A 19,652-nucleotide genomic window follows, 5' to 3' on the forward strand; every position below is an offset into this window, starting at 1 on the left:
ATAGATAGATAGATAGATAGATAGATAGATAGATAGATAGATAGATAAATGTAATTTTTTTAAAAAGTAAAATCCTTCCAAAATTAAGAAATAGAAGAACCTCGGCATAAAGGACATTTTAGAACATGAGCCCACTGCAGACAGCAAGGTACACTTTGCTCAGTGGGACGCTGGGGCAGAGGGGAGTCCTTAGCTTCAGATTCATATCTATGATATGTGCTGGATTGTTTCCAACAGATGCTCTGCCATGGGCCACGGGGTGGTTTTTTGTTTTTGTGTTTGTGTTTGTTTTTGTGACAGGCTTCCTCAGTATAGCTCTAGCTGTCCTAGAACTCTCTCTGTAGGTGAGGCTCGCCTCGAACTCACAGAGATCCACCAGCCTCTGCAGCCAAACAGCCCGGCTCCACTAGGTGGTATTAAATATAGTTTCAAGAGCCCAGTTTTAGAAGAATTGGGAAATTATAGTCTTTATCCATTCTTGTCCTAGTTAGGTTTACTATTACTATGATAAAACACCATGACCAAAAGCAACTTAGAAAGGAAAGGGTTTATTCAGCTTACACTTCCACAGCATGATTCATTGTTGAAGAAAGTCGGGGAGAGAAACTCAACAGGGCAGGGACTAGGAGGCAGGAGCTGATGCAGAGATCGTGGAGGAGTGCTGCTTGCTGGCTTGCTCCTCATGGTTTGTTCAGTCCACTTTCTTAAAAAATCCAGGACCACCAGTCCAGGGATAGCACCACCTACCATGGTCTGCAGCCTTCCATCAATCACCAATTTTTAAAATGCCTACAGGCTTGTGGCAAGGTGATCCTATGAAGGCACTTTCTCAATGAAGGACCCCTTCTCTCTCACAACTGTAGCTTGTGTCAAGTTGACATAAAACTAGCCAGCACAGTTCCTTTGTTCCCTTTCTGGTTTGCTTGTTTTTCATTGCAATGTGTAAAATCCTATGCTTTGAAGGTATCTTTCCCAGTCTGTAAAACGCCATATTTTAACAGCCCTAGCTAGATCAATTATTTGCAAAAGGAGCTCAGGATTGAAGCAGAGTCTCTCAGAACCCATTTCCGTGTTTTCCCTTTGGAAAGGCATGTGGCTGCTGCCAGTTCGTTGTGAAAAAAGTGTGTATAGACTCCAGAGTCTGATTTTTGACACTGCTCACCCACCCCCAATGCCATCACTTCTGACTTCCTCTCCTGCTAAATCACTGGCAGCCCTGCCTCTCACCACACGCAGGCTTCCAGCACCATGTTCTTACATAGCATACTACTTTGATTTGATGTGCAAATAATCTTCCTGAACCTTTCTTTCACAGCAGTTCTGGTGTGGGGGGAAGAGCAAACAGTAAGAAGAGTTCTGGTTGCAGTTAAGTAGCATTTGGTTTTGAAATCAGACAGATCTTTTTTTAATTTTTTTTTCTATTCACTTTACATACTGATTGTTGCCCCAGCCCTCCTCCCCTCCCAGCCCTATCCCCTCTCCCTCCTTTCCTCCTTCCACTGCCTCCTAGCATATTCCTCAGAAAAGGGGAGCTCCCTTTCTCATCCAGCTCATCAAGCTGCATAAGGACTGAACTCATCCTCTTCCCCTGTGGCCTGGCAAGGCCATCCCGCCAGGGGGGAAGTGATCAAAAAGCTAGCAAGTGAGTCCATGTCTGATGTGGTCTCCACTTCCCTTACTAGAGGACCCACAGGAAGCGTAAGCTGCCCATCTGCTACATCTTTGTAGGAGGCTTAGGTCCAGTTCATGCATGGTCCTTGGTTGAAGTTTGCACAGATCTTGACTGGAGACAAGCTCTTTTGGGCTTTGAGACATTGGTCAACTGGTTAATCTTTTCATGCTTGCTTTCCCCGTACATATTATGTACGTAATAAACCCGGGGTAGAAATATCAGGGTGTGCTCACACGAACGGTGCAGGTTTGGGGAGAGATAAAGCGGCGCAACATTGAAGAGAAGAATCGGCAGCTTAGAGCGCTTGTTGCTCATGCAGAGGATCCACGTTCCATTCCAGCACCCACGTGGTGCGCACAACCATCTGTAACTTCGGCTCCTGGAGATCTGAAGCCCTCTTCCGACCTCCTTGGACAAGCTACTAGTGTATACATACGTATGTACATACAATCAAAACACTCAAGCCTGTAAATAAATAAACCTAAACATTTTTTTCACATCCTAAATGTTTGCTAAAAGAAAGCAAAAAAAAAAAAAAAATAGGGAGCAAGATTCTTCCTACCATTTTGTCACACTGAAACCTTGCTAAGTGCACTTAGAGCTTATTTCTTATTAAGTAAGAAATAAGATGGCAGAATTTCTTATTAAAAAGGACAGTTTGATCTTTTTCTGCAAAAGCTTACAAGTACCTCTATTTCTAGAAATTACCTCCTTACAAAAAAGAACTTAAGTTTGTTTATAGCAAGGGTGTATGTACTCTGATATTTTGGGGTATTTACCTTTGCTTGATCTTTGAGGGGGGAAAAAACGCTGAGGGAAGAAACGGCCATTTCCATTGTATCCTTAGCTCCCCTGGCAGGCGGAGCACTTGACAGGCGCGCACGACTTTGAGTATGATCTATGGCATCACAGAGACCAGACATAACGGTGCACGCCTATAACCCCAGCACCTGGGAGGTCGAAACAGCAGGAGCAATTCAAGGTCACCCTCATCATCTCACTTACACAGCCAGTCTGAGGCCAGCCGGGGCTAGGAGTCCTGCCTTCAAAACTTTAATTAAGTGAGTTAAGAGATGGCATTTCCTTACTCTCTTCTAGCCTCCAAGGGCACTGAACACCTGTGGTATACATACATACATATACATACAAGCAAAGCACCGACCCACATACCTGAAGGATAAATAAACGTTTAATTTATAAATTAATTAATTAATACAGCTCACAAAATAAAACTTATGTCTACACTCCAGATTAACCAGGGATGACTTAGAGTATTTCCTCCACTTCCCAGCTGTGCTAAAGACAATGTAAAGAATTCCGGTTTTCCTGGGATTACTGTGACCGTCCCATATGACATTTATTCTCAAATCATGTTAAGGATGCAAACATCAAAATGGGATGGACAAGATGGATGCAGTGATGCACGCCTTTAACCTCAGCACTCAGGAGGCAGAAGCTGGCGGATCTCTGAGTTCGAGGCCAGCCTGGTCCACAGAGCAAGTTCTAGGACAGCCAGGGCTACATAGAGAATCTGTCTGCGGGTGTGGGAGGGTGAGAGTTAGAAGAATAAAGATGTCCTGAACTAAGGCCAGTGGAGAGAGGCATGAAGATCTTTGTTTTCCATGCGAGTGAATGAATAAGAGGGTGCTTCGTGGAAAAGTGTCATCTTTTAATGGTTCTTCCCCAAAGACTAGAAGAACAAAATGAAATTAAATCAGAGAAATTAAAACTAGATTCAGGAGGGGAAAAAAAATCTATGTGTGGATAGTGAGGTTAGCCAAATAATAAAAGGGCCTGAGAAGACCTGAAATCCATCTGGAATCTAAAGCTGCAGCTGGTGAAGACTGTCGTTGACACATGAGGAAAATCAACCTGTAAGAGTGGATGGTCCATTACATCTGTGTGCAGGTACTGCAAATGCACCTGCACTTTGGTCTCCGAGGCAGGATCTCTGATTCCAGAGTGTTCTAATCAGACTGGTATAGCTAACCATCTTGGCCCAGGGATTCCCCAGTCTCTGCTTCCTGGTGGCTGGGATTACCGGAAGTCTACCATACCAGCTCTTCCTGGGTTCTAGGACACCAAGCTCTGAGCCTTCCTTACTCTTACATGACAAATCCTGAGTCATCTCTCCAGACCCCCAAAGTCATACTGTAGACATGCCACTAGGTGTTACAGAGGAAATAGTTATAGATTTACTAATTTTTTTTGAGACAGGGTCTCACTGAGTGGTCCTGGTTGATCTGGAACTTGCCCAGAGAGTACACATCTCTGCTTCCTCGTGGATGCGTCATCGGAAGGCCACCGTACCTTCCCAGCTCTTGCTGGGTTCTAGCACTTCAAGCTTTCTTACTCTTGCGTGACAAACACTGTATCCACTGAGTCACCCATCCAGACCCCCAAAAGTCACTCTTGAGACATGCTATTAGGTGTTACAGAGGAAATAGTTACACATTTGTTAATTTTTTTTTTGAGACAGGGTCTCAATACATAGTCTTGTTTGATCTGGAATTCGCAGAGATCCTACTACCTCTGCCTCCTAAGTGTTACATGTTTCTCAATTTAACTTATTCCTTACGTATAGAATCCACTTACATATACAAAAATGCATGTGCATCTACAGCTCAATAAATTTTTACACAAATTAAAAATGTCTTTGTGACAAGCACCAGGTAAAGACACATTATCAGCTCCTTAGGATCCTCCTTCAAGGTGCCTTCAGTTGCATCGACATTAAAAAAAAAAACAACAAAAGAATCTTTACTCTTTGGTACATAGGTTATTTAGGAAAATAGTGTCTGGGAAAGTCACTCTTACAGTTAGAAATAATGTTCATCAGTCTTGTTGCTGTAGTGTATTGTGTAAGCTTAACAATCTTATTCTCAGTCGGGGGTTATGTGTCCTTTGCTGGTTTCAGGAGATTTCGAAGGGTGCTGATGTGAACACTCTTGCAAATCTCTTTTGCCAAACATATATTTCCTGGGAGTATAAATATATATCCTTAGAGGAAATACATGGTCACAGATCCCTAGGGAACATAAAATGTAAATATACACACATGTATGTGCAGACTTATAAATGGCTACACCAATCTCACATGCCACATGCCTTGTATAAGGGTTCCAGTGGTCCCAAACTTTCATCCTCACTTGGTATTTTTATTTGCTTTATTATTGTTACATTTTCTAATAATTTTCTTTTATATTTTTTATTCTAGACTTTGTGTGTGTGATCATTTGTTGTTGTAATTTTCATCTATAACTTCACACTAATAAAGTTGAACTGATATTTAGATAGCCTCTCTTGTGCAGAGGTAGTCCCTAGCTGCTCCACTGCTTTGAGTTAGCAGCAGAATCTACCTGCTTAATGACTTACGTATACAAAAATGCACTCGTGCGTGTTAGTTCAATAAATACAGGTCAAAATTCTGGGTAATCTTTCAAGTAATAGCTGCATCCTAAATTGTAATCACAGAACCTGCATTTTATAGATAGGTAGGTAGGTAGATAGATAGATAGATAGATAGATAGATAGATAGATAGATAGATAGATAGATAGATATTAGCCAGGCAGAATGGCACACATCTTTCATCTCAGCACTCAGGAGACTGAGGCATGAGGGTGTCTAAGTTCAAGGCCAGCCTTCCAAGTCTACAAAGCAAGTTCCAGGATAGCCAGAGCGTCACAGAGAAATCTAGTATCGAAAAAGAGAGAGAATTTTCCCTCCTTAAGTCCAAACCACGTTCCACTAAAAAGACAACACTAGAATTTAGACCATGTAATACAGTCTATGTACTGTTATTCGTCCAGAAATGCACTTGAAAAGGGATCTGTGGCCTGAAGGATCAAGGAAATTATACCACAGTGAAAGAATGTGTGTGTCTTCCTGGAGGTTACTCAATCCCAAGAGCTGAGCTGCATCTTATCTAAGTGACAACTCTGACAGGAAACCTCAACACAGTCACCATGAATCTCTCACATCCCCAAGAGCTTCCTGCTCCACAGTCTGTTTGTGACATCTGCTTTCCTTCCATCACACTTCACGATCAGTCTGTCAGGGAGAGAGCCATCTCCTGAAAAGGCTGTCACCGGATGCTTTTCCATTTTCTTTCAGCTTCCTCAAAAGAACTCCTTAGCTGGAGATCTACTTTCATGAGCTGGTCACCTAACCCACCTCTATTAAAGTGACCCTTTGTTTATTTGGTTACATATTATGTAATCACCCTTCCTGATACCAAAAGAGCTCACAAGTTCTAGAAAAAGAATGTTACAAATTATTGCAAAATATGAAAGAAATCTGAAAGCAATTTAATAGGGAAGATTTACAAAGAAAAAAGAAGTGGAGGTGATGGAGAGTGTCAGCAACACAGGGGAAAGTGTTTACTTTTTGGCCATAAAGATCATATCAACTCAGGAGTCTTAGGTTGGACATGAGCAATCTGTCAGGTGAGAGATACCATCTCAAAAAGTAAGACGGAGAGCAATCCAGGAGGACACCCACTTGCAACCTCTGGCCTCCACGCCCATTAGCATGTGCACATGGACATACATTCACATGCATATACACAGGAACACTCACACACACACACACACACACACACACACAGGAAACACAAAAGCAAACAAATAATAGTTTACATGGTAACCTTAAGAACAAAGAAAAATGTGTTTTTCAGTCTCTATGATACTTCTGAATAAGAAAAAATATATATGATAAAATACCCAATATAAGGAATTGTATTCTCTTCTTCTAAGTTCCTATCTCTTTTTGGGGGGAAGGGGGGAGATTGCATTTTTATTTATTTACTTTTTATAATTTTTATTTTTTGTGTTAATCACAGGTTATTTACTTTAGTTCCTGTCTCTTATGCACATGGACTTGTTAGCTCCCTCTGAGCCTATTAAGCAAAGATACCTGGGCTCTGGGTACAAGATCTATGAGGATTCATCCCATCCCCCGCCTACAGCAGGAGACTCTCAAATCCAAATTGTTTGTTTGCCTACATCTTCTGATGTTCCTCTTGTAATAACTCCCAACAGAATTTTCTCCCAAGAGGAAAAGTCTGGCCACTGAACTTCAATAATTATGCCCAACAACATTGTCTTTGGTGATTCTTTTGTGGCTGAAGTGGAGGTTGCGGCACTCAGAGCAGGCTTGCCATGGAGAAGCGTGTTACAGTCAGGCAGAAGAGATGTTAAGAGAGAAGACACTGAGCTGCCAACCCTCAGGTGTGTGTCTTCCTTAAGGAGAAGTAATCCTTGACAAATTACCCATGTTTAAGGTCAGTTCACACCACCAAATAGCCACCTCTGCTTCTTGGGTAGGAATTAGAGGTGGGGGTTTTTAATGAGGCATCTGTACTAAGCTAAGACTTTGCAGTGAAGTTTATATGTCTGATCATGTCTGAGTATGTGTGTCCATGCACAACCAACTCTGAAATATTACTGTGGTTTAACGAGAAAGGGTTCGTATGTCAGTGACACTTTCAGTGGGTATGGAGAATGTTGCAGAGAAGAATAACTTCACGTTCAAGACAAAAAAAAAACCTATTTCATTAGTGTGTGTTTTCTCCAACATATTGGTAATAAAGTACTAGGGATTTTGAGTTGTTCTTTCCAAAAACTAACAAAGGAAAACTTCTCATAACCAGTTTCTTTATTCTGCTCCAATGTGGTCATACATCCTCAGAAGTTCTCATTAATTACCCCGGTTTCTATTTGTTGTATCTACCATTGAACTTTGAAGGCTATTGGTTGAATTGGTGATTTGATCACTTTCAAGATTGATTCCTTTACAGAGCCTCAGGCTACTGTCCCTGTGCAGTTTTTAAGATAAAAGCAAATGGCATGCTTTTAAAATCATCCCCTCGTTCTCTTTCATGTGCAGTATTTCAACTACACACATCCCACCAAACAAGTTTTCACTACTTCCCAGGTCACTGATCTTCCACAGATAGGGCTCAAGGCTCAGCAAAGGCTTCTCATTTGCAATTCTTTCTGGTCCAATTCAACCACCTGAACTGCCCCAAACGCCCAGCAAATATGTTGCAAGGAAGCATCTATTCTGAAGACTCCTTATCAAACCCAACTGGAACTCTGAGTAATCCAAATCCACAGGATGCATAGCTTGGAGTGGGGGATAGGGGTGGAGGACAAAACTCCTCCTAACCTCCATTTCTTCATCTGCAAAACAGTATCTAGGCTTACTTCCCGTGCTTCCTCCTTTGCCTTTGGATGGCCCTGGCTGTTAATGGTAACCTACCACTCCCTCAGCCCTGTAAGATGCTCTCATTATGACATAATGTTAGCCTGAGAATTGCCTTTCCTAATACCTTATATCTCTGTATTGCTATTATGTCTGTGTTGATCTCTTCAGTTACAGCTTATAAGCAAGAATAAGAGGCATAATAGAAATCATAAAAATAAGCTAGTTTCTTTTTTAAGTATAACTCTGTGGTAGTTTAGATACTGCATAATAAATAGATATAGAAAGCTAGACAGGGGGTGGGAACTTAGCTCAATGGTACAGCATTTGCCTAGCATGCTGAAGTCCTGGTACAGGGGTAAGAGTCTCTTGATAACTACATTCCTGTGTTTTACTTAATCCTTAAGCAACAACCATCAGTTGAGAGGGCAAAAACAATGGACAATAGCTTTTAATTTTTTATTATTTTTTCTGATTGTGTTTCTATATATGCATATATTCAAACAACATTGTTACATATATAATTGTTAGATAAGCAAACAACAGATATAGATATATAGATATACACACACACAATATGGAAATGTTCTTCAGTACTGATTCATTTCTGAGATTCATTTCTTGTCAGCCTTGAGAATTTTTATAAACAATTAATTCATCCAAGTCCTGGGATTGAAGGTGTTACTATGTGCCACTATGCCCTGCCACTGACTTTTTTTTTAAGAGAAAGTAGTGTGAAGAAACAGTTATAAATACATTTGATCCCTTCACTTCTCTTTATACTTAGTAATGGAGCATGGGGGACCTCTTAGGGGCAGAGGTTCACTATCTGTTGTGGTATTAGTTTCATTATTAAAAGTTTAAAAGTTTATTAGTTTTTGTTGTCTCTGCACACCAAGAAATAGAATGTATAGGCCAGAAGCAGGAACTTAGCTCCCATGACAAGAAATCCATGGGATTTATTGTTAGTATTTATTTTTAAATGATGCACACAATAGATATCATATGAAAGAGTTTATTTGGGGGAAGGGAAGCAGAAGAGAGTTAGGATCTCATGAGGGCAGATAGACAGAGAGACAGAAATGAGGGTAGGGGACACCCCAACAGAGAAAGGGGAGAGAGCAAGAGAGGAGAAAGAGAGAGAAAAAAGGTAAAAGACAGGGGTCCTTTTATTCCAGGCCCCTGGCAGCGGCAACTACTGATGAAATTGTTATGCGCAGTTGGTAAGATCCCCAAAAACCACCAGGAATCGACTCTGCTGAAAAACATATGAGGATCTTTTTATTACAAGCTCAAGCCTGGGTCACAAAACTTTCTGTAGAAGTAGGAGAGGAATGCGGTGGGATGGCCTAAAGGAACAAGGTTTTTAAAGGGAAAAAATGCAAGCAGGAGTTACATGATTAGGTAAGGGAAATTGACTTTTGAAATGATTGGTTTACTTTAGGCATCAAGACTGTAAACGTTCTGGCCTGGCCATCTGGGCCAGTTTCCTTGCAACTGTATCTCTAGTGGGCAGGAAAAGAATGCAGTAAAGCTAGTTCCTTTCCCCAGGTGGCTGGACATGTCTTCACCTGGCTGGCCTTCACCCAGGCCTATGCTCCAAACCCCAAACTAATACCCAAAAACAAAAAACAAAAAAAAATTTTTTTCAATTCTTTGTTCTCTCAACATCACAGGTGGCTAAGCTAGTGCACTAACATTTATAGGGATTTATTTATAGGATGAGTTCATTGTTTATAAAAATTCTCAAGGCTGATGACAAATGAATCTTAGAAATGAATTAATATCAAAGAATATTTCTATAATATATATATATATATATATATATACACACACACACACATTGTTTGATTGTGTAACAATATTGTTTGACTATATAAAAAAAAGCACTACTAGAAGCCTCTGGGCCTGAGGAATGTTCCCAAGAGGGATTTCAAAGTCTCAGAAATTCTCCTCAATGAACATGGCTGCTCCTGAAACCCAGGCGAGGCTGGTAAGAGACAAGACTCTAACTTCAGTGCTAACAGCCCTTGACCTTATAAAGTCCTAAAAACTAACTTGTGGTCCGGGACAAGAATCTCTTGAGTAGTCACCTAGCCCACTTCTATTAAACCATTCATTGTGTTTATTTGTTTATGAATGTTTTGGTTGTCTCTCCTCATACCAACACTTCTGTGATAGATAACTGCAATGTTTCATGATAATTGTTCTTCGATTTGCCTAGATGGTATTGAAGAGACGGGCTCAGCAGTAGAATATATTTATGTCTGAATTCACTCTACAGTAATAATCAGATAGCGACTACTGGAAAACATTCAATACAATAAATTATTACATTTAACAGCACTTTCTTTTTATTTCCTCTGTTTTCAGATAGAGAAACGTAGAAACACTGAATGACTGAGAAACAATTAAACATCTAAAAGCAGCTGATAGTTTCATAGGCTTCATTCAGTCCATGGTCACACAGCCCCGTCCCTGCAGTAACTTCTCTGAACATAATTTTACAGTGGGAATGTAACCGAAGAAGAGGGGCAGCTCACCTCAGGGGTACTAGGAAATAGCAAGAGAGGCTTGGGCCAGGGTATCAATAACCACTCAATTCTACCTCCTGAAGGCCCCATTACTATGGAAAGTAGCCACTGCCTTATAAAGGCCTTTCTCCTATAACTATTTCCTGGAAATTCTTGATCTCAGTAGCTTTTCTTGCTAACACCAATCAACCTCAGGTTCATCATCAGCTACAAAGCCTGACCAGCTGAAGTCTATGACCAATTAAGGGCTAAGTGCTGGCCCAATAAGTCATGCCCAGAATACAGTGTTGCCACCTCCCCAAGTAACTGAGGACAACCCAACTGAAAGCAATTAAACAGTAAAGCCCTTAAGCCTAGAAAGGATAAGACAAGTTATCTAATGTTGTGCTTGAATTTCAGTGATGAGAGGCTAAGCCTCCAGTTCCTGTGCCTTTAAACATTGGACCATTGCTCCATCAGTCCCTGAGGAAGGCATCAAAGCTCATGTCTCCCAAACAATTGTCTTTTCTCTCTACCTTGCTATTTTCTATCACAGTTCGAAATTTAAATTTAAGAAAAGAAAGAGCTCCTTATGCATTATCTAAATGGCTTCATGGGATCTAGTTTACAGTAAGTCTTGAAAAGTATTTACACCAAAGAAAATAAATGACCATCTCATAGACTACAAATGTTTGTAAGCAATAAAATTTTCTGAACTATTGAAAGATTAACAAATAATTAAGAATGAAACTAGAGAATTAGATTTGCATGACCTCAGCCTCAAAGGAGGCTAAAATGGGAAAATTAGCAAAACAGAAGTTTAGTGTTGATGGGGAAAAAAATCTGGTAAAATCCAGAGCGTTCAGTGGTTGGAGTAGGGTCAGAAGTCATCCTCAAGAACGGACTATGGAGTGGTGGGAGATGAACACTGAAAGTAACCAAATATTAATTAGAAACAAGTAGTTTGTTTGTTCCACCCAGGGCCAGCAAGGTGACTCAGTGAGTAAAGACACCACTAAACTTGATCATCTGAATTCAATCCCCAGGACCCACGTGGTGGAAGGAGAGAACTGACTCCCACACTCTGACCTCCAGGAGTGTGCTATGGCATGCAAGGACACACACATACACACACACTAAATAAATACAATAAAATTTTTGAGAGCAAAAGTAATACCTGTAGCACAATCCACATTCCTTTTCTTTTTGATGACATACTTTTCCACGACAAAAGTATTTCCTCCCCAGGCGACAGAAGTAGAGGGAACATGAGCCAATGGAACAGAGAAATCACAGCAGGGTGAAAGAATTTGTTTTCGAAGGACTGACTCAGTCCCAAGAGTTGAGTTTGGTCTTGTTTCTTTTCCTGTTCTTGGTGTACACAGCAACTGTGCTGGGCAACCTTCTCATCATGGTCACTGTGACCTGGGAGTCCCGCCTCCACACCCCCATGTACTTCCTGCTTCGCAACCTCTCTGTCTTGGACATCTGCTTCTCCTCTATCACTGCTCCAAAGGTCCTAGTGGACCTACTCTCAAGAAGAAAGACCATCTCTTTCAATGGCTGCTTCACTCAGATTTTTTTCTTCCACCTGCTTGGTGGGGCAGACATTTTTTCCCTCTCCGTGATGGCATTTGATCGTTACATGGCCATCTCCAAGCCCCTGCACTATGTGACGATCATGAGTAAGGGGCGGTGTGTAGCCCTCATCGTGGCCTCCTGGGTGGGGGGCTTTGTCCACTCCATTGTGCAGATCTCCCTCTTGCTCCCACTCCCCTTCTGTGGACCCAACGTTGTTGATGGTTTCTACTGTGATGTCCCACAGGTCCTCAAGCTCGCCTGCACCGAAACCTTTGCTCTTGAGGTCTTAATGATCTCAAACAATGGCTTGATCTCTACCCTGTGGTTTGTCTTCCTGCTAGTGTCCTACACAGTCATCTTGACAATGCTGAGGTCGCACACAGGAGAAGGCAGGAAGAAAGCCATCTCCACCTGCACCTCCCACATCACTGTGGTCACCCTGCACTTCGTGCCCTGCATCTATGTCTATGCCCGGCCCTTCACTGCCCTCCCCATGGACAGAGCTGTCTCAATTACCTTTACTGTCATCATCCCTGTCCTCAACCCAATGATCTACACCCTGAGGAACCAGGAAATGAAGTCAGCCATGAAGAGACTCAGAAAAAGACTTGGTCCTTCTGAAAAGGAGTAGATGCTATAAGTCTCCAAATAGAAAAATCAGAGAAACTGACATGAACTCAATGGCTGGCTCTTTGATCGCCTTCCCCTGAGGGTGGGGCAGCCTTACCAGGCCACAGAGGAAGACAATGCAGCCAGTCCTGATGAGACCTGATAGGCTAGGGTCAGAGAGAAGGGAAAGGGACATGGGAGATGATGGAGGGAGGATAGGATTGGGAGGGGATGAGGGAGGGGGCTACAGCTGGAATACAAAGTGAATAAATTGTAATAAATAAAAAATAAATTTTAAAAAAGATTAAAAGAAAAATCAGAGAAAGCACCCAGCTGACCTTCCTACTCAGCTCACATCCCAGAAGGAAAAAGCAAAAGCTCAAAGCTAAAACTCAGCTGATGGCCCAGGAGGAAAAAGCCTGCCAGCTCACCTAACAGCCCAGGAGGAAAACATTAAAGGCTAAAAACCAAAGAGCCAAAGACTTGAAATCCCAAAAGAGCCAAAGGCCAAGGAGCTGAAGAGCTCAAGAGTTAAAGAGCTAAAGCGCCCTTCTTCCTCTTCCTCTTCCTCTTCCTCTTCTTCTTCTTTTTCTTCTTCTTCTTCCCCTCCTCCTCCTCCTCCTGCTCTTCTTCTTCTTCTTCTTCTTCTTCTTCTTCTTCTTCTTCTTCTTCTTCTTCTTCTTCTTCTTCTTCTTCTTCTCCATGCTGTCTTAAATACCTTTCAACCCAAAGTCCCTCCTTTCTGTTAATCCCTGTCAGCTAGTTACTTGCTCTGCCTCTTGACCTAGGGTTAACTTTATTAAATCCTGTATACAGAAAGCTCTCTTGTATTAAAGGTGTGTGCTAGGGGGCTGGAGAGATGGCTCAGACACCGGCTGCTCTTCCAGAGGTTCTGAGTTCGATTCCCAACAACCACACGGTGGCTATTGTTCCTTTCCCAATACCATTTAGAAATTTTAAGGTTAATAAATCGCTGTATAATATATCTTTGGGGGCCTTTATTACCCCTTTCTTTGTATTAACCATATCTTTACAGTGTGATTAGCTCTTTCTATAGCTGCTTGTCCTGTAGGATTGTGCGGCATGGTATACCCGCAATATCCTTTATGTTGTAATGTAATGGGGGAAAAAAAGAACTGTTTAATTTTACTAGAAACATATGCAGGAGAATTATCAGTCGTAATTTATACAGGTATCCCCACAACAGCCATAACTTCTGATAAATGTATAATTACAGAATCAGCCTTTTCAGAACTTAAAACAGTTGCCCACTGAAACCCTGAATATATATCTATGGTATGATGCACATCCTTCAGTTTTCCAAACTCTGCAAAATGAAACACATCCATTTGCCAAATTTAATTTATTTGGGTACTTTATTGGTTACTTTGTGCAGGTTAATGAAGTTTGGTTATACAAAAAAACAAGTGGGGCCTTTCATTATGATTTCCTTAGCTTGTTGCCAAGAAATAGAAAAATCTTTCTTCAATCCTTTGCTGTTAACGTGGTGTCTCTTACAAGATTCTGCGCCTTTTAGCACATTTCCAATGAAGAGCTAATCAATTTCATCCTTGCCTTGTGCTAGAAGGCCTGGCAGTGCTTTATCGGATCTGATATGTGTTATATACACTGGATGATTTCTATTTCTAGTTACTTGTTGTAACGGAATAAAGAGCGAAGTTAATTCCGAATCACCTGGAATACGTTCAGCAGTTTCAATCTTGCTGCATATTGCGAGACAGTAACTACGTTAAGAGGTTCAGGAAAATCGCATGATACCGTAAGAATGGCATACACCTCTGATTTTTCTGAACTGAATCACCTAAGGGACAAACCTCTGGAATGTCTGTGAAGAGGTTTCTAGATGGAAAGTGTGAGTGTCACACTTCAGAGTCCACGGGTGGAGACCCAGATGAAATAAAAGGAGAAAAGAAGCAGAGCACCAACATTCATTTTCCCCCGTTTTTGACTCGGGGTGCCGTGAGACCAACTTCACCCTCCCGTCACCATGATAGCCCATCGTGATGGACACTCATAGTGGGCCAGCCCTTCCTTCTCTAAACTACAGCTGTCGGGAGTATCCCCACAGCAACAAAACAAGTAACTAATGCGGTGGCTTACCAGGCTTCCCGCTGAAGGCAGGCCCAGATGTTCGGATATAAAAGTGGATACATTGGGGTGGGACAGAAGGCTCGGTGATTGAGTACACCGAGCTCTTTCAGAGGTTCCCAGCATCCATACCAAGTAACTCACAACCACCTGTAATCCCAGCTCCGGGGGACCTGACTCCCTCTTCTGGCCTCCATGGGTACTGCACACAAACGGGGCACATTCTCACAGAGACACATAAATGTTATTAAGGTGTGGGAGTATTGCACATGAACCAAACTTACAAGACTCTTGACAGAAATGTGCTGTTTGTTTAGAGGTTGAGGGCAGAGGGAAGGCTATGTGTCTCTGTCACTTTTCTATTACTGTGAAAAGACACCACGACCAGGGAAACTTACAAAACAAAGTGTTTAACTTGGGGCTCATGGTTCCAGTGAGTTAGAGCCTATGACCATCATGGCGGGGAGCATGACAGCAAGCAGGCATGGTGCTCCTCATAGCCCACGCCCAGTGACGTAGCCCCTCCAACAAGGCCATGACTCCTAAGACGACCCAAACTGTTCCACCAATTGAGGACCAAGCATTCAAAAACGGCCTGTGGAGCCGTTCTCGGTCAAACCACTACACGATGCCTGCTGTGTGAGGCCCAGGGCACATGACAGTCTCTCAGTCTCCTCAGCCCCTGAAGGCCCTGGGTACCGCTTGGGTTGTCAGTGAATGTCTGTTTTTCTTCCCTTCCTTCTCTTTCCTTCACTGTGTCCTCACGGGCGTGAGAGACTTCTTCACTTTTCATATGCACAAAGCAGAGGCTTTTTTAGCACATAGGTCATATCTCTGTGTACTGTTTAATAATTCCTTTGCCTGACCGATAACCACTAAGATTGTTCTCCTGTACCTTCTAGGAGCAGTGCCTGCTAGCTTCCAGTTTCACATCTTTCTCTATGATTAGTCCTGCTTCTTTGAAGTTTAATCAGAATTCTCTGTTAAGGCTCCCACGAGCAAATGTGCCCGTTGTTGGAAAACCTTCAAAGACAAGATCCCAGAAGCCTTTTCTTTGTTTGATGAATGAAACTGAATTACAAAGGCACTTGAATGAAAGTTACTTCATAAGAATATCAGACTTTTGAAATAACACTATTTAAACACATTCAAGGACATGAGTGATGAGCCTCCTCTAGACTGGGGGATTGTTAGACTGTCTCTTTGTCTGAATTTTAGTCAGGCTTCTCAAAGCCACTTCTCCAAACGGCCTCGAGCCTTGACTGTGAGGTGGGAGGAAGGAGAAGCAGCCCAGTGACCCAAAGGATGGGAGTCAAGAACACATTCAAGGGAAGTCAAGGCACCATGTCCTGAGTGGGGGTAGGAGGACTCGAAGAATGACCATGGGGTGGAGGGGGCGCTCATGACACGGCTCAGTGGTTAAATGTTTTTACGTAGGACCCAGATTCAGGTTCCAGCACCCACACGGAGGCTCACAACCATTCATAACTCCAGCCTTCAGAGGATCCAAACCAGACTTGCATGTGGTACAGACACATACATGCAGTTAAAACATTCATACACATAAAAATAAATTAATAACTTAATATTTTTAATAATGACAGTGGTGGCTGTAGAGATGGCTAGGCAGTTTAAAAAAAATAATAAAAGACTGGAATTCAGATTTCAGCGCCCTTACTCCAACTCCAGGGGATCAGACGCCCTTTGCTGGCCTCTGTGGGCAACTGCCCATGTGTGTGCCTGTACCATACACACACACAGACACACACACACACCTACACAGAGTGAAAACACAAAATGAAAATAAATCTTTTCATAAGTTGAAAGAAAAAGAGAAGAAGGAGGAAGAATGACTGACTTACTAAAGATTATAGGGCCAGGCACCATAGTTTCTGTATTTGTTACTTTATGACTGAAAAAGAGAACCTGAGGAAGGAACAGTTTGCTTTGGCTCATGGTGCCAGAGCACAGTCCATCAGGCAGGGACGGAACCGTGGCAGGAGCTTGAGGCAAGCAGTCAGGATGCAGACAGTGACTGATGCTGGCGCTCAGCTGACTTCCCCCTTCTTTATTCAAGAAGATAAACGCAACGGTGGCTCATTTTGGACAGTTTGTGCTATGATTTGGATTACGTTCACCCAAAGATCATATGTTTGAAAGCTTAACTCCTGGATCCCAAAATTGTTAGTTTATTGGAAAAGAGGGTCTTTAGAAAGATGTCAAAGTTAAAATGTGGTCACTGAAATGGGGCACTGACACATTATGACTGGTACCCTTACCAAAAAAAAAAAAGGTAATTGGGACACAGAGACACACATAAAGGAAAGACAGTGTTGAATGATATCGTCATTGTTCGGCTCTTAGGCAGGCAGCCATGTTGTTGGGGTATCATGGCTTCCCCATCCTCTCTTCCCTGAGACACAATCCCCCAGCAGACTTCTTGGTCCTTTGGCACTTAGAAATTTTCTATACCCTCTTCTTTGCTGTTCCTTCAACTTCACATGCAATAGCTGGACCCACTGGGCCTGGCTCAGTTACTCACTGCGTTTGACCAGTTGTGGTTTTCCCTAAAGGTTTCTGTTGGCTGCAAAGAGAAGCATCTTTGACAAGGGGTGAAAGAGGCACCTATCTGTGATTATCAGGATAAGTATTTAGAATGTGGTTAGGAATTGTGCCGGTAACGCGGCACTAGTCATTTCTCCTCTAAAACTGGTGCCCTCCCTAGCCCTGGGTAGGGAAAAAAATCTCATGGGGTTCTACCCTTAGACAGAAAGCTACAGGGCAACTAATGACTACCAAGAAATAGCCTCCCTGTATTTGCTTATCCAGTACAAAGTGGTCACCCCTGAAATTATATAACCAACACTAAACACACTCAGCAGATTGTATTTATATGTTTATATGCAAATGTGTATCTGTGTGTGCGTCTAACAATAACAAGTGCAGAAAAAGACGCCTTCAATCCCAGAGAGTGTGAGGGGGCAGAGACATGGGAGGACTTGAGAGTGAAAAGGGAAAGAGGGGAGTGATGTCAGAGCTTTATTCAAATTTCACGAAAGGGGGAGGTGCTGGCACACACCCTTAATCCCAGCAGAGGAGGCAGAGGCAGAGGAATCTCTGAGTTTGAGACCTGCCTGGTCTACAGAGTGAGTACCTTATATGGAAAACCTTATATAGAGAAAAAGTTCACAGAAAGAAAGCAAAGACAGTGTGAGGATGCAGAGGAAAGACACGCCAAAGAAATCAGCCCACCACACCCAAGATCTGACACGTTCGGCAGTTAGCAGGTTCCAAAAGGTCCGTAAGGAGGAAGGACCCAGTGCTGTTCTCAAACCCTGCGCCAGCCCCTCCGCTGAGCCCCTCCCCACCTGCACCCCAGGAGGGAGGATCACAAAAGAAACTCCTGACAGCTGAAAGGAAGAGGGAGGCTTGTGAATTGCTGTCCTCCGTGACATTGATTTCCCAGTGAGCACGCCTATCCGCAACGTCAGTATGAGGCCAGCAGGCTTGTAACTCCTCAGAGCTGATGGCGGCAACTTCTTAATCCTTGCCAAGCAAAGACACGCAAGGAAATCAGCTTTTAGAAGGGGTGCAAGGCGGGGAGCCTGACACCCAAAACCTACCTGCAGACACCCAAAACCTACCTAACTGCTAAAAGCACTTTACAGATAAGGCCACGAGGGGGCAGTGTCACCGGCTCCGGGGGCTGGAAGACACCTACAAACACGCAAAGACTTTCCCGCCCAGAAAGCAAACCCCGGGAGGAGGAAGGAGGGGGTGGGATCGAGTCAACTGCAACGGAACGAAAAATGAAGAAATAAAAAGCGTTAGTGGTTCCACTGGGGCTCGAACCCAGGACCTTCTGCGTGTAAAGCAGACGTGATAACCGCTACACTATGGAACCACGTGTCGAGGTGGTGCTTCTGAGATGAGATAATAAAAAACAGAGGATTTTGGTAAAGTTAGACCGCGACGAGCACTGAAAGTTCACAGATTGCAATTAAAGGAAAAGGGCTTCAGAGCGAAGCAAGATTTTCCAACGCTGGAAGGAAAACGGGGGCCTTTCCAAGTCACCACTCAGGCGAGACCCGGGCCACAGCGAGTGACCCAGGCTGGCCGGAGAAGTCAGTACGCGGAACACCAAAACAAAGGGAAGAAAAGGAGAGACGCGCACACGTGGTTCCACTGGGGCTCGAACCCAGGACCTTCTGCGTGTAAAGCAGACGTGATAACCGCTACACTATGGAACCGAGCGGTGGCGGGCTGCGTCGGATGGATTGACTAGATGCGCAGACGTCGTGACGCTGGCGCCAGGGACGGAAATGTCTGCGTCCCGGGCAGAACCGTCCCACCGGGACCTCGGATCCCCCGGCGCCGCCGGCCCGCTCGCTCCCCGCCGCACCCTGCGCTGTGGACGGAGAGAGCGAGCGAGAGAGAGAGAGAGAGAGAGAGCGAGAGAGAGAGAGAGAGAGAGAGAGAGCGAGCGAGAGCGCGCGAGAGAGGGCTCCGCCCGCCACACGCCGCTTCTGCTCTGATGTAGGCAGCGCGGGGACGCGGAGATGCCTGGCTCTGTGGCGCAATGGATAGCGCATTGGACTTCTAGACCGATGGAGGCATTCAAAGGTTGTGGGTTCGAGTCCCACCAGAGTCGCTTTTGTTTTATAGTATGAGGGTGAGGAAGGAGGGAAGGAGGAAGGCTAGGGAGAGGGACGCGGAGCGAACGCAAAGCCCGGGCCTCGACGGCGCCCGCCGCGAGCGTCCCTTAGGACGAAGGGAAGCCGGCGGCGCTCGGCCCCCGCGTCCGGCCGCCCTGCTGCGGCCGCGCCCCGGCGCCTGCGGAGACGTGCACAGGCCCCGCCCGCCCTCCGGCCTGACCTCTGCTTTTCCGTTACCGCTTCGTTCTACGGTTTTAGGGTCCTCGGCGCGTCTGGGTCTCGCCGTAACGGCCCCAGATGCCGACCAG

The 19,652-nt window shown here is 43.8% G+C and overlaps 1 protein-coding gene and 3 non-coding genes across 4 annotated transcripts; 2 read left to right on the forward strand and 2 right to left on the reverse strand.

The window, feature by feature from the left end:
* Nucleotides 1-11,666: 11,666 nt before the first annotated feature.
* LOC129681837 (olfactory receptor 4D9-like) lies at nt 11,667-12,602 on the forward strand. Its single transcript, XM_055614016.1, has one exon. The coding sequence runs from the start codon at nt 11,667-11,669 to the stop codon at nt 12,600-12,602; it is 936 nt and encodes a 311-aa protein (XP_055469991.1).
* Nucleotides 12,603-18,520: 5,918 nt separating this feature from the next.
* Nucleotides 18,521-18,593, reverse strand: Trnav-uac (transfer RNA valine (anticodon UAC)). Its single transcript has one exon. It is a non-coding gene; the product is annotated as a tRNA-Val (tRNA).
* A 273-nt stretch (nt 18,594-18,866) lies between these two features.
* Trnav-uac (transfer RNA valine (anticodon UAC)) lies at nt 18,867-18,939 on the reverse strand. Its single transcript has one exon. It is a non-coding gene; the product is annotated as a tRNA-Val (tRNA).
* A 315-nt stretch (nt 18,940-19,254) lies between these two features.
* Trnar-ucu (transfer RNA arginine (anticodon UCU)) lies at nt 19,255-19,340 on the forward strand. The gene is given in 2 exon segments: nt 19,255-19,291; nt 19,305-19,340. It is a non-coding gene; the product is annotated as a tRNA-Arg (tRNA).
* Nucleotides 19,341-19,652: the final 312 nt, after the last annotated feature.

The sequence above is a fragment of the Psammomys obesus genome, unplaced genomic scaffold (genome assembly GCF_907164565.1).
Source record: "Psammomys obesus unplaced genomic scaffold, mPsaObe1.curated_primary_1811, whole genome shotgun sequence".
Lineage (NCBI taxonomy): Eukaryota > Metazoa > Chordata > Mammalia > Rodentia > Muridae > Psammomys > Psammomys obesus.